The following is a 15873-nucleotide window of genomic DNA, read 5'->3' as shown; positions in this document are numbered from 1 at the left end:
CTAAAAATTAGAGATATGCGATTAGAGATATTATAGATAAGATATAAAATGTACGATATTGTAGATACAAAATGTAGAGATATAATATTAGAAATAAAATATGAGAGATAAGAAACGAGACATATCCATATAATAAATACCTCTTTGAAAAGAAAATGTAACTAATTAATAATATTTTTATAAAGTTTTAAGTATTTTACTATGAGGACATTACTTATAGTCTATTTCATTAAAATTTTCTATCAACTTTTATTTTTTATTTATGATAATTAAAAAATGTATTTAATAAAAATTAAACTAAACCCCATTACTTATTACATTATTTTTTTTTTATAACTGTTAACATTAAGATTTTATTTTAAAAAATGACACATGTTCGCATTTTTTTTCTATTTTAATGTATGAAAGTTTTCTATATATGTATATAAAAAAACCGGTACTTCTTATGCCAACGCAAACGTACGCTAACATCATGCGATGCTGCAGACGTTGACCGGACATCAAACCCACAATTAAATGTTTTCACAATTTTGTTTTTTTGATACTTTGATTTAACATTATATTGATAAGAGGTAGATGCGGTTTTAAAATAATATATTATTATATAAACAAGCAGTTCCTAATATAAGTTAAATAATAGCGAAACGCTAACATCGATACCACTGATGGGTTTATGGAGGAGGATAACCTAATTACAAAAGTTTTAAAGTTTTGTTTAAGAAAAAAAAATGGTAATAAAAATAACCTTACTCATAATTATTATCGACTTCCTTCTTTACTAAACACTTATTTGTTGTAGAAATTTCATTGTTCATGAACTGCATATCGAACGGTTTGTTTTCATTGACTTCAAACGATTTTTCCAACAACTCTTCTTTTGTTTCATCATTTTCAGGTTTAATTTTCAATATATTAAACCGCTTCAAAACTCTATAATTGACATTTAACATTAGTTGTATTTTTGTGCTATATATGCATAGAGGATTAGTAGGACGACTAAATTGTACAACTTTAGCTATTTTATTTAGTAACAAATATAGTCTACTAATGATATAATAAAGATAATTTAGTTTACATTCTAAATGCGAAATTTAATCATAAAATAAATTTAAAAAAAATTAGAATACCTAATCTATTCATAAAAATTTCTATTTAACATAAATAAAATTTTTAATAGTAAAAAACATAAATTTTAATATATAGTTTTTGTAATAATAAATGACACTTATTCGCATTTTTTTTAACTTAATAAAAGAATGAAAAATAATTGTAAAAATGTTTTCTATATATTTATATAAATAACTCGGTAACTATCGTACAAAACTTACGCTAACATAATTTGGTGCTGCAGACAACACACCCACAAATAAAATGTTTACAAATTTGTTTTTTTTAATATTTTAATGGATCTCTATATGGATAAGAGGTAGATGTAGTTTTAAATCAATCAATCTATTATTAAATGAACAAATGGTTCCTAATATAAGTTTAATGTTAGCGAAACGCTTATATTGATACCATCACATTCTTATATTTTTGTGTGTTTTAAAACGCTTAAACGATTTCTTTCCGTAGGCTGTAGCAACTCATTAATCTCCAAAAGAATTAACAAATACGAATGAATCAACAATACAGAAAAATGTATAACATTTTAAAAATAAGTTTAATTCATTAACTATTATTTAATAATAATTAATTTAATTAAGCATGTAAGAATACTTAAACGAGAAAATATCCTAATTATGCAGAAGTGTTCTGAAACAATTTTCGAATAATATTAATATTATGCTATATAATTATAACAGTATATAGGTAATAATTATCTACACAGTTTTCGATTTAAGCACATGTTTGTTCATTTTAGTCAAGAATAAAAAGTAAATTTATATGGGTAAATACGTTTCTACAAACTAACACTAAATGTAAATACTAAATACATTGATATCTATTGGTAAAGTTTGTACAATCTTAAGTTACTCAATTTAACAGTAAAACTAAATTGCCAAATTAAATAACATGTTGAGTACACACTAAACATGTATAAAACACATTGGTTTCACTAAATGTCTTTGTGCAAGTGTGTATGTTAATAATCAGTTAAACGATAGAAATATTTAAAAATGATAAGAAAACGAATAAAAATATATTAGATCTGAATTAAATCCTAAGTAAAAAAAATAAACAAATAGATTTTGAAAAACTATTTTGAAACTGCCGAATAGCCACGTGAGGTTTATGAATCTATGAGCCGTGTGCTTTTGCTTGATGACTTTTGAGGGAATCTTGGCGACCATATGATTTATCACAGACTGAGCATTTGTGTCGTACCCCACCAATATGTATGCGTTCATGAGTTATGAGAGAGGACTTTAAACTGAATGTTTTTTCACAGACATCGCATTTAAATGGTTTCTCGCCGGTATGTGTTCTTTCATGAACTTTGAGGTTAGATAGGTCACAAAAAGACTTTTTACAGACATCGCATTTAAATGGTTTCTCGCCGGTATGTGTTCTTTCATGAACTTTGAGGTTAGATAGGTCACAAAAGACTTTTTACAGACATCGCATTTAAATGGTTTCTCGCCGTTATGTATACGTACATGTTTCTTGAGATTAGAATGTTGATTGAATGTTTTTTGACAGATAACGCATTTAAATGGTTTCTCGCCGGAATGTACAAGTGCATGGTTCTTGAGACTAATTTGTTGAATAAATGTTTTTTCACACACATCGCATTTGAAAGGTTTTTCACCAGTATGTATGCGTTCATGAGTTTTGAGGTAAGATTGTCTACCAAATGTTTTTTCACAGATATCGCATTTAAAGGGTTTCTCTTCGGTATGAACGCGCCAATGTCTTCTCAGGCTTGATTTTAATGAAAAAGTTCTCAAACAAATACCACAATTAAATAAGCCATCTTTGTTTAGAGTATTTCCTTTGATTTTCCTGTTACGATGAGTGACTTTATTTTTAAGAGGTGTTTTCTTTCCAGTGGAAGTACTCGAATGCGAGTTCGCAATATGTGGGATTATACTACTTTTGGTTGTAAGCCTCCTTTGACATATATTGCAGTCGAACCGACGTTTTTTGTACATATTTCTCTTAGAATTGTTTTTTATAGTTTCAATAAAATTGCAATCTATAGTTTTTGTGTGATTTGAGGTATCGGTCGCTTTACACGAAAAATAAATACTGCAACACGTTTGAAACAAAACAGATTAAATTAAGACAAATATATTTTGATGTTATGCAGCAAGCATTAATATTACTAATATTAAATGTACAATCCATCATACACCATCATTTTTAAGAATTAATTTTATCGATTTAACAATTTTGAAAGTTTTAAGTATTTTACTAAAAGGACATTACTTATAGTCTATTTCATTAAAATTTTCCATCAACTTTTAATTTTTATTTTTGATATTTAAAAAATGTATTTAATAAAAATTAAACAAACCCCATTACTTAATACATTGTTTTTTTTTTATAACTGTTAACATTAAGGTTTATTTTAAAAAATTACACCTGTTCGCATTTTTTTTCTATTTTAATGTATGAATGTTTTCTATATGTGTATATAAATAAACACGGTAAGTCTCATGCAAAGGCAAGCGTAAACTGACATTATGCGATTCTGCAGATGTCGACCGGTCATCATACCCACAAATAAATAACAATTTTTTTTTTTTTGATACTTTGATTTAACATTATATTGATAAGAGGTAGATGCGGTTTTAAAACAATCTGGTATTATACGCATAAGTGGTTTCTAAAATAAGTTTAATGATAGCGAAACGCTAACATCGATACCAACGATGGGGTGATGGAGTGGGACAGCAAAATTCCAAGTTGAAAAATAATAGTAAAAAGTTTTATATATATTTATATTAAATATAACACGGTAAGTATTGTGCGAGCGTACACTAACATAATGTAATACTGCAGACATCATACCACAAATTAATCAAATACAATTTTTTTTTTTTAATATTTTGATTTAACTTTATATTTATAAGAGGTAGATGTAGTTTTAAAACAATCTATTATTATATGAACAAGTAGTTCCTATAATAAGTTTAATAACGGAACGCTAACATCGATACCAACGAAGGGTTTATAGAGGAGAACAGCATAACTACAAGTTCATAGGTATATTTTGTGTTTTTTAAACATTTATAACTAAATTTCAATTTATCTTAATTAGATCAATAACACAAAACTACAAGTATGACTTGTAGATAAAAAGCTAATACCATAAAGATTTAAGCTGGACAATAGCCCATTTGGCCGACTAAATTTAAAGTGGTATTAATCTTTACTTATGTATTATATATGTATATATTAATATAAAAAATATAATCCCTAATGTTTTATTATAGCCTATAAACAAGCTACAAGTATAGAAGAAGGAAAAGATAAGTGCTTTGATTTAACATTATATTGATAAGAGGTAGATGCGGTTTTAAAATAATATATTATTATATGAACAAGTGGTTCCTTTTATAAGTTTAATAATAGCGAAACACTAACATCAATACCAATGATGGGTTTATGGAGAAAGATAACATAATTACAAAAGTATTAAAGTTTTGTTCAAGAAAAAAAAATGGTAATAAAAATAACCTTACTCATAATTATTGTCGACTTCATTCTTTACCAAACACTTATTTGTTGTAGAAATTTCATTGTTTATGAACTGCATATCTAGCGGTTTAGTTTCAACGACTTCAAACGATTTTTCCAACAACTCTTCTTTTGTTTCATCATTTTCAGGTTTAATTTTCAATATATTAAACCGCTTCAAATGCTATATATGCATAGAGGATTAGTAGGACGACTAAGTTGTACAATTTTAGCTATTTTATTTAGTAACAAATATAGTAATAATAATGATATAACAAAGAAGACAGCTTACTGACTAAGTGCCTGAAGCTTGAACATAATAAAAAAGAATAATTTAGTTCACATTATTTTGAAAATAAAAACCAACCAATTTTTCAGTGGTAAATTTTTACATGATCAAATTCTAACAGCTGAATTGAATATATTTGGGTTTTATACTGTGTTTCAATTACCAACTTGTCAGTTTGGTGTTTATTGTTGGACATATCATAATGCGAATCACTACAGCGGACTACAGCATTACAAAAGCTTTTATGTTTTTATTTAGTAAACACAAAATATTAATACAAATAGCCTTACTCATAAGTATTGTCGACTTCATTCTTCACCAAATACTCCTCTGTTGTAGATATTTCATTGTTTTCAAACAGCTCATCCAACGGTTTTGTTTCAACGGCTCCAAAAGTTGTTTCAAAGAAGTGTTTTTCTGTTTCATCAATTTCATCTTTAATTTTCAACATATTATACCGCTTCAAAACTATAATTGACATTTAACACAAGTGTTATTTCTGTATCGTATATCCATATAGGTTAAATAGGACAAATAAATTGCACAATTTAAACTATTTTATTAAGTAACAAATAAAGTAAGATTAATAACCCAAAGCTACAAGCATGAATTGCAGGTAAGAAGCTAACACAATAAAGATCAAAGCTAGACGATTGCCCATTTTGCCGATTAGATTAATTTAAAATTGTGTTGATCCCTTATCACTCTAATCAGACAGCTTACTGACTAAGTGCCTGAAGCTTGAACATAATAAAAAAGAATAATTTAGTTCACATTATTTTGAAAATAAAAACCAACCAATTTTTCAGTGGTAAATTTTTACATGATCAAATTCTAACAGCTGAATTGAATATATTTGGGTTTTAAACTGTGTTTCATTTACAAACTTGTCAGTTTGGTGTTTATTGTTGGACATATCATAATGCGAATCAACTCAGTAACTAACAAAACCCAAAATATTATTCTATTGTGTATTTAGGCTTTTATCATTAATTAGATCAATAAATTGGACTGTTAAGTATTTTTTAATAATTCTTTATTATACAAAACAAAATTACTCATGTATTCTATCTATATAACTTCTAAAATAAATTAAACAAATATTTTAATAAAGTATATATTTCACTAAATATTTTGACTGATCGATAAGTTTTAAATAAAATGTAATGTTTAAAAAACTATACACACTAATCATCTATAATAGCTAAAAAACAAGCTAAGTATAAAAGAGGGTAATGACAAGTGGATTAGGTTACTCAAGGAAAGTTTAAATATCTCTTTACTTTTTTTAACGCTGAAAATAATTATTTAAACAATATTATTAATACTGTTTTGTAAATTATTAAGGACATTGATTTAATTTTTTTTTTTAATTACGGAGGACTACAGCATTACAAAAGCTTTTTTGTTTTATTTAGTAAACACAAAATATTAATACAAATAGCCTTACTCATAAGTATTGTCGACTTCATTCTTCACCAAATACTCCTCTGTTGTAGATATTTCATTGTTTTCAAACGGCTCATCCAACGGTTTTGTTTCAACGGCGCCAAAAGTTGTTTCAAAGAAGTGTTTTTCTGTTTCATCAATTTCATCTTTAATTTTCAACATATTATACCGCTTCAAAACTCTATAATTGACATTTAACACAAGTGTTATTTCTGTATCGTATATTCATACAGGTTAAATAGGACAAATAAATTGCACAATTTAAACTATTTTATTAAGTAACAAATAAAGTAAGATTAATAACCCAAAGCTACAAGCATGAATTGTAGGTAAGAAGCTAACACAATAAAGATCAAAGCTAGACGATTGCCCATTTTGCCGATTAGATTAATTTAAAATTGTGTTGATCCTATATTACTCTACTCAACTCCGGATGAACAATAAGTAACAAGCTACCAAATAAATTATGATTCTTTTTATTCAAAAGCAGTGTTTTATGCCCGCGGGAGACAGTAAACACGGCAATAATGTATATAAATTAGAAATACAAAACAATAGATACTCACACAATGTAGAACCGTAAACCGCCTTCCAGAGCAGCTAATAAAAACTTATAATAAATTATTGACATGCAAGAAAAAACACAATTGTAACGAAATAACGAAACACGACGCAATACTTAAGGTATTTATCGCAGAATTCGACCAAGTTATTATGATTGAAATCTAGAGATGTTCACGAATCGGACCCGTGGCACCAATACTGCAAACAAATTGGCAGTTTTATTTATTTAAATATAACAGCTTGTATATTTACCTAACGTGTACAGCACAAAGTTATTAACAGAATGTCAGCTTGGAAAAAAGACGCCAAGCGTGTAGACGAAGTCGTGTGAGATTATCGAATGGCGGACCAAAAATGGCTGCGGCATCGTCCTTACGCTTCTCCGGCGCAGGTGGGGGTACGGTGGGTAGTGGTACCAACCGACACCGCGTTGCCGGCGTTTCACTGCGGTAGAGTAGGTGGTGATACCAACAATCACCACATTAGTTGTGATTTCAATGCAAACTGAATGACAACGCAGATATTATATGGACAGATAGTGTGTGTTTGTGTGATAACAAGTGATTGCCACATATGGAGGTACTTTGTAGCGTGGAGGTAAACGGTCTTGCAATTTAGGAGGCAAAGAAATAAAATGCGATTTCGCAATATGCCGGATTATATAACTTTTGGTTGTAAACCTTTTTTGACATATATTACAGTCGAACCGACGTTTTTTGTGTATGTTTTTCTCAGAATCGTTTTCTATAGTTTTGTTTAAACTGCAATCCATGGTTATTTTTTTTTTTTTTGATACTTTGATTTAACATTATATTGATAAGAGGTAGATGCGGTTTTTAAAACAATCTGGTATTATATGTATAAGTGGTTTCTAAAATAAGTTTAATGATAGCGAAACGCTAACATCGATACCAACGATGGGGTTATGGAGTGGGACAGCATAATTCATAAGTTGAAAAATAATAGTAAAAAAGTTTTCTATATATTTATATTAAATATAACACGGCATGTATCGTGCGAGCGTACACTAGCATAATGTAATATTGCAGACATCATACCTACAAATTAATTAAATACAATTTTGTTTTTTAATATTTTGATTTAACTTTATATTTATAAGAGGTAGATGTAGTTTTAAAACAATCTGTTATTATATGAACAAGTAGTTCCTATAATAAGTTTAATAACGGAATGCTAACATCGATACCAACGAAGGGTTTATAGAGGAGAACAACATAATTACAAGTTCATAGGTATATTTTGTGTTTTTTAAACATTTAAAACTAAATTTTAATTTATCTTAATTAGATCAATAACACAAAACTACAAGTATGACTTGTAGATAAAAAGCTAATACCATAGGTAGTTTGTAGCGTGGAGGTAAACGGTCGTGCAATTTAGGAGGCAAAGAAATAAATTCCCAACTCTTGTATCATGCTTATTGTAATCTTACCTTCATCGACATCCTATAAAATTAATAAATGAGTTTACCTTAGGCTTTATCCGCCATGGACACACTTTTCGCTAATTGTGTTAGAATACTTAGGCCCCACCAAGGGCGGATACAGAGGTCCTAAACAGGGGGGGCAATATATATATATATGAATAAAATAAATTAATAGGAATAGCTAGGCATAGGAATTGTCTTATTATATGTCGTCATGAAAATTAGATATGTACAGAAATCAGCCATACTGATGAATGTGATGGGTTTTATTGTTTTAGAAGACACCTACTTTTAATTATGAATGAAAAACTTAGGTGTTAGGGGTAGTCAGGATTTTCAAATATTCGATTTTTTTAATTTGTATTTTCTTAAAGTATGATGTCTTGAAAATATTATCTGAAAATTTTAAGTTAATCAAAGGAATAGATAACTCGATGTAAGTAATTAAATAATTTATTTTTGTATACATGAATCGAGTATAAAAACTTTTCAAATAAGTTTTTCTAGAAACTATTTCTTCAAAGACGGTGACCACTGTAATTTAAAAACCACTTCACAGATTTGAATGAAATTTATACAGCTTATTAAAAGCATAAAAAACTAGTGCCTGATCAAAGGTTTTTTTTTATTTAAATTTATATTTTTTATAAACAATAAACTAGTGCTTTTTTCATTGAAAATCGGCGAGTAAATAATCAGAGGTCACCATTTTGCTTACTTAAAAAAAAAAAGCTTTGGCTCTAAAATAACTATTAAACTAATGATTTTTTAGATTTGATTGATTTTAGATGATTTAGTAAAATTTTATGTTGGTCACCGCAAACACGACTTGTGAGACGGAGTCCAACAAATATAGCTTAACTTAGTCTACAATACTTTTTTTTTTTAAGCTCTTGTCAAAGTTAAACCATAATATAATAACTTCATATTATTTGTTTTATAAAATAAATTAAACTACTGTCAAAACAAAACTAATGCGGCAAGCAGCGAGGAGCGGTAAAGCCATTGTAGTACGTCATATTAATTTAAAAATAGATCGTCTTGGTGACTAGTGTTATCGCAAAACCGTAGAATATAGCAGGTAATATCATATATCTTTGTATGTGTACTGTGTCAAACCCCATAAATAACCGGTTGTAGATAAAATGTGGCGCTTCGGATGCCGTAAACACTATTTCAATAAAATAAAAATGGACAATTTTCAAAAAAAAATAAATGTTCATGGTAAATACAATAACGACCCTCTCTCGATAACTTGCATGAACAAAATTTTAGTCACAATTAATTATAAATGGAATATTTGATACTTTTTTTGTGAACGGGGAGGCAATTGCCCTATTCACCCGCTTGTATCCGCCCTTGCCCCTACTTGTAAATTTAATATTTAATATAATAATATCAACCAAAAATAGGTGTTAAAGAAAGCCAGCACAGTTGGGCATAGTAGAGATTGGGATGTCACAGGTCTACAGGAAATGTTACAACTGAAAGTGATATAATCACTTTAAAATAAACGCTTGACCTCAGAATTTTGAAAAAATTGTACCTATACTTCCATTCTTGATCCCTTCATACCTTCGGTCTAATTTTTAAATTTTCAATAAAATTAATATTTATACTATATACTTATATACTATATATAATATATATTATATACTTCCATTAGAGCAATCTCACACAAACTATTTATACTTCATAGATTATATTATTTCAAAGCTATATTATACTTCTATTTTACTAGATTCACAATGTACAAAATAAATGCAACTGAAAAAATCTTTCCATAGATCCTTAAAATGTAAAGGGTGGGATAGTGTAACGGGGTTTCCCATTTAAATACATTAGAAAATTGCCGTTTTACTGCCTCATCCTGTATATTAATATCTTGTTATTTTCTAAAGAAAAATCGATTTTCTTACATTTAAATTAAAATAAATCGTATACTGGTACTGTGATGGAGGAAACAATAAATTTTACCTACACATATTACTTATTAGTTAAATATTACTAACGTGTATAGCCACTAGCGGTCGGGTGTTGCCTGTTATTTAACAATAACCTTTTATGGAGATTTTAAAAATTGTGTTATTTTAATAAAAGCATAGGAGCTGATATCATGATGTTAAATGTTCACGAGATTTGATCTAGTCATAAAATAAAGTATTATCATTTATGACTTAATTATCATTAAAATTTATCTTAATTTATACATAGTAATAAAATAATGAAATATTTTAACAAAATTAGAGCTACAAGTTATAAACTAAAAAATTAAAATTAGCACGAAGCAGGTTATGTAATATTAGACAATTTAAACAATCAAGCGTGAATCTCTTTAAATGAAAACAGTATAATATTATGCAAAACATTAGTTTTCCTTTAAAAAAATTGTGTAATAAAAAACACATTTTAAGGCGGTATACTGCATAAAACCCAACACTTAATCTGAATCCAAAAAACAACAGACCTCTTCATGATTTGCAGGTAGTTTGACCTTATAACTCATAGTTGAGTTCAAGTTCTAACTTAAAAACTCGCACGGTTTTTTTTTTTTGTTTTTTCAAATTTCGTCTGTGAAGAATTAAACTTTCTCAACTTTTACCCCCCCCCCAAAGTACAAACTAGATAAAATTTGTGATTTATAGAGTTGCTATTCGAAGGAATTGGTCTAGTATTAAAAAAGTTACAGTGCGTACAGCTAACAAAAAAGCCCACATCAGAGTAAAACCAATACCTTCTCGCTTTGCATCGAAGCTAAAATGCTTTAATTTTTAGTGAGTTATTTTAGATTAAGAAGGTAGAAGAGATGAACTAGAAAAACGCATTGAGTCAATATCATTGTAATAGTTTTTCAGCATCGCATCAAAGCTAATACAACACAAAGCATAATAAACAGAAGTAATATTTTTAACTTCTATGCGGAGCTGAGAGTGTATTGATTTTAAAAATTTGGTCTCACATTCTTATATTTTTGTGTGTTTTAAAACGCTTAAACGATTTCTTTCCGTAGGCTGTAGCAACTCAATAATCTCCCAAAGAATTAACAAATACGAATGAATCAACAATACAGAAAAATGTATAACATTTTAAAAATAAGTTTAATTCATTAACTATTATTTAATAATAATTAATTTAATTAAGCATGTAAGAATACTTAAAACGAGAAAATACCCTAATTATGAATTAGTGTTCTGAAATCATTTTTAAATAATATTAATATTATGCTATATAATTATAACAGTTTATAAGTAATATTTATTTACACAGTTTTCGATTTAAGCACATTTTGTTCATTTTAGTCAAGAATAAAAAGTAAATGTATATGGGTACATATGTTTCTATCAACTAATACTAAATGTAAATACTAAATACATTGATATCTATTGGTAAAGTTTGTACAATCTTAAGTTACTCAATTTAACAGTTAAAACTAAATTGCCAAATTAAATAACATGTTGAGTACACGCTAAATATGTATAAAACACATTGGTTTCACTAAATGTCTTTGTGCAAGTGTGTATGTTAATAATCAGTTAAACGATAGAAATATTTAAAGATGATAAGAAAACGAATAAAAATATATTAAATCTGAATTAAATCCTAAGTAAAAAAAATTAACAAATAGATTTTGAAAAACTATTTTGAAACTGCTAAAAAGCCACGTGAGGTTTATGAATCTATGAGCCGTGTGCTTTTGCTTGATGACTTTTGAGGGCATCTTGGCGACATATGATTTATCACAGACTGAGCATTTGTGTCGTACCCCACCAATATGTATGCGTTCATGAATTATGAGAGAGGACTTTTGACTGAATGTTTTTTCACAGATAACGCATTTAAATGGTTTCTCGCCGGTGTGTATGCGTTCATGAGTTTTTAGGTTATCTTGTCTACCAAATGTTTTTTCACAGACATTGCATTTAAAAGAATTCTCTCCGATGTGTATGCGTTCATGAGTTTTGAGGTAAGATTGTCTACTAAATCTTTTTATACAGATATCGCATTTATAGGGTTTAACCCCGGTATGTGATCTTTCATGAGTTTTGAGGGTACATTGTCCATTAAAACATTTTTTACAGACATCGCATTTAAATAACTTCCTGCTGGTATCTTTATGTATCTTTTTATGAGTTCTGAGGTTAGATTTGTCACAAAAGACTTTTGACAGACATCGCATTTAAATGGTTTTTCGCCGGTATGTGTTCTTTTATGAGTTTTGAGGGTACATTGTCTATTAAAACATTTTTTACAGACATCGCATTTAAATGGTTTCTCGCCGGTATGTACACGTTCATGTTTCTTGAGATCAGATTTTTGAATGTATGTTTTTCAACAGATATCGCATCTAAATGGTTTCTCGCCGGTATGTGTTCTTTCATGAGTGTTGAGTGAAGACTGGACACCAAATGTTTTTTCACAGACATTGCATTTAAAGGTTTCTCTCGGTGTGTATGCGTTTATGAGTTTTGAGGTGAGATATCTGACCAAATTTTTTTTCACAAATATTGCATTTAAAGGGCTTCTCGCCGGTATGAACGCGCCAATGTCTTCTCAGGCTTGATTTTGATGAACAACTTTTCAAACAAATACCACAATTAAATAGGCCATCTTTATTTCGAGTATACCCTTTGATTTTGCTGTTACGATGATTGACTTTATTTTTTTGAGGTGTTTTCTTTGCAATGGAAGTACTGGAATGCGATTTCGCAATATGCCGGATTATATTACTTTTGGTTGTAAACCTTCTTTGACATATATTGCAGTCAAACCGACGTATTTTGTGTATGTTTTTCTCAGAATCGTTTTCTATAGTTTTGTTCAAACTGCAATCCATGGTTTTTGTATTGTTTGAGGTATCGGTCGCTTTACACGGAAAATTAATACTGCAACATGTATGGAACATAATAGATTAATTTAAGACAAATATATTTTGATATTATACAGCAAGTATTAATATTACTAATATTAAATGTACAACGCATCATTTTTAGAAATTAATTTTATTGATTTTACATGACATATAATGATCTACTATTAAGGCAATTTTTATTGGATTCAGTTGCCTAAAATTTTCCTATAAAATACAATGTAACGTTCACATTTGTTAAAATAAGGATATTTAACGTCCGAATAACATAAGATTTTAAACCTAGAAAGTCTACTTTGTTTTAAGTCCACTTTTACATTGAGTACTTGAGACATTTAAATGACCGACGTCTTTTAACCCTTAACTTGGCAGAAATAAAAATTTCACATGAAACGACTAAACTAAGCTTTTAACATGGATGCTAAAAATTAGAGATATGCGATTAAAGACTATCTATTAATAATTATTTTTATTAAGTTTTAAGTATTTTACTATGAGGACATTACTTGAAGTCTATTTCTTTAAAGTTTTCCGTTCAGTTTTAATTTTAATTTTGATAATTAAAAAATGTATTTAATAAAAAATATAAAACGCTATTACTTATTACATTTTTTTTTAACTGTTAGCATTCAGTATTTATTTTAAAAAATCACACCTTTTTTTTAATTTATCTATAAAAAATGTATGTTCAAATGTCAAACATTTTGAAGTATAGTCACCCACCCAATAGATGATTTCACGTGGAGTGACCCATCTTTGTCATTTATATGTATAACACATTTAAGTCCCATGCTAACGTACGCTAACAATAATGCGATACTGCAGATGTAAACCGGTCATCATACCCACCAATTAATGTTTAAAATTTTTTTTTTTTTTTATACTTTGATTTAACAATATGTTGATAAGAGGTAAATGCAGTTATAAAACAATCTATTATTATATTAGCAAGTAGTTCCTAATATAAGTTTAATAGCGGAACGCTAACATGGATAACAACGTTAGGTGTATAGAGGAGAACAACATAAACACCAGTTAATAGTTTTATTTAAGATAAAAATTATTTTTTAATAAATATCACCTTACCCATAAGTATTGTCGACTTCATTCTTTACCAAATTCTCCTCTGTTGTAGAAATTGAATTGTTTATGAACAGCACATCTAACGGTTTAGATTTTTCAAAGGAGCATTCTTCTGCATCGTCATTTTCAGGTTTAATTTTTAATATATTATACCGCTTCAAAACTCTATAATTGACATTTAACATTAGTTGTATTTCTGTGCCATATATGCAAAGAGGTTTATTTGGACAACTAAATTGCACAATTTTAATTATTTTATTTAGTAACAAATATAGTCTAATAATGATATAGTAAAGATAATTTAGTTTACATTCTAAACTCGAAGATTAATCATATTATAAATTTTAAAAAAATTAGATAGCCTGATCTATTCATAAAAAATGTCTATTTAACATAAATGAAATTTCTGATAGTAAAAAAACATGAATTTTAATATATAGTTTTTGTAATAAAAAATGACATTTATTCGCATTTTTTTTAACTTAATAAAAAAATGAAAAATAATTGTAAAAATGTTTTCTATATATTTATATAACTAACTCGGTAAGTATCGTACAAAACTTACGCTAACATAATGTGGTGCTGCAGACAACATACCCACAAATTAAATGTTTACAATTTTTTTTTTTTTTTTAATATTTTAATGGATTTTTGTATTGATAAGAGGTAGATGTAGTTTTAAAACAATCAATCTATTATTAAATGAACAAGTGGTTCCCAATATAAGTTAAATCTTAGTGAAACTCTTATATTGATACCATCAGGCACAAGTTTTAATAATTTTGTTCAAGATAAAAAAAATGGTAATAAAATCGCCTTACTCATAAGTATCATCGACTTCATTCTTAACCAAATACTCCTCTGTTGTAGATATTTCAATGGTTTTGAACAGCACATCTAACGGTTTTGGTTCAACGACTCCGAACGTTTATTCAACAGAGTATTCTTCTGCATCGTCATTTTCAGGTTTAATTTTGAACATATTATACAGCTTCAAAACTCTATAATTGACAAATTACAAGCATGACTTATAGGTAAGAAGCTAACACAATAAAGATCAAAGCTAGACGATTGGCCATTTTGCCAACTAGATTAATTAAAAATGGTGTTGATCCCATATAACTCTGCTCAACTCCGGGTAAATATTAAGTAATAAGCAACCAAATATAAATTATGATTCTTTTTATTCACAAGCAGTGTTTTAAGTCCTCGGGAGACAGTAAACACGGCAATAATGTATATAAATTAGAAATACAAAACAATAGGTACTCACACAACGTAGAACCGTAAACTGCCTTCCAGAGCTGCTAATGAAAATTATAATAAATTATTGACATGCAAGACAAAACTCAATTGTGAACTTGAAACAAAATAAAGAAACAACGTAGTGCGTTAGGTATTTATCACAGAATTCGACCAAGTTATTATGATTAAAATCTAGAGATGTTCACGAATCGGACCCGTGGCGACAATACAGAAAACAAATTGTACCTATGGCGCTAAATCTAATTTAACTAGGTTGATTTACAGAACTGCAGAGTGTACAAA

The 15873-nt window shown here is 28.3% G+C and overlaps 1 protein-coding gene, 1 long non-coding RNA gene and 1 pseudogene across 2 annotated transcripts in view; all 3 read right to left on the bottom strand.

The window, feature by feature from the left end:
* LOC126841553 (zinc finger protein 271-like) overlaps positions 1-6510 on the bottom strand; it is a 31088-nt gene extending 24578 nt beyond the window's left edge. The window contains exon 1 of the mRNA XM_050578125.1: positions 6366-6510. Within this exon, the coding sequence (XP_050434082.1) occupies positions 6366-6387 (22 nt within the window). The 5' untranslated portion in view covers positions 6388-6510. The remainder of the gene's footprint in view (positions 1-6365) is intronic.
* LOC126841556 (zinc finger protein 239-like) lies at positions 2022-5322 on the bottom strand (annotated as a pseudogene).
* Positions 6511-12824: 6314 nt separating the features above from the next.
* On the bottom strand, positions 12825-15621 carry LOC126841558 (uncharacterized). Its single transcript, XR_007686194.1, has 3 exons — positions 15147-15621; positions 14329-14490; positions 12825-13258 (listed from the first exon to the last, which is right to left on the bottom strand). It is a non-coding gene; the product is annotated as an uncharacterized LOC126841558 (long non-coding RNA).
* Positions 15622-15873: the final 252 nt, after the last annotated feature.

Source organism: Adelges cooleyi, unplaced genomic scaffold, assembly GCF_023614345.1.
Source record: "Adelges cooleyi isolate 19-005CV unplaced genomic scaffold, UGA_ACOO_1.1 ACOO_flye_CR_arks_rails_tigmint_CR_PRNA_39, whole genome shotgun sequence".
NCBI lineage: Eukaryota > Metazoa > Arthropoda > Insecta > Hemiptera > Adelgidae > Adelges > Adelges cooleyi.
Note: the sequence above shows the minus strand (reverse complement) of the source record. Positions and strands in the feature narration are given on the sequence as shown.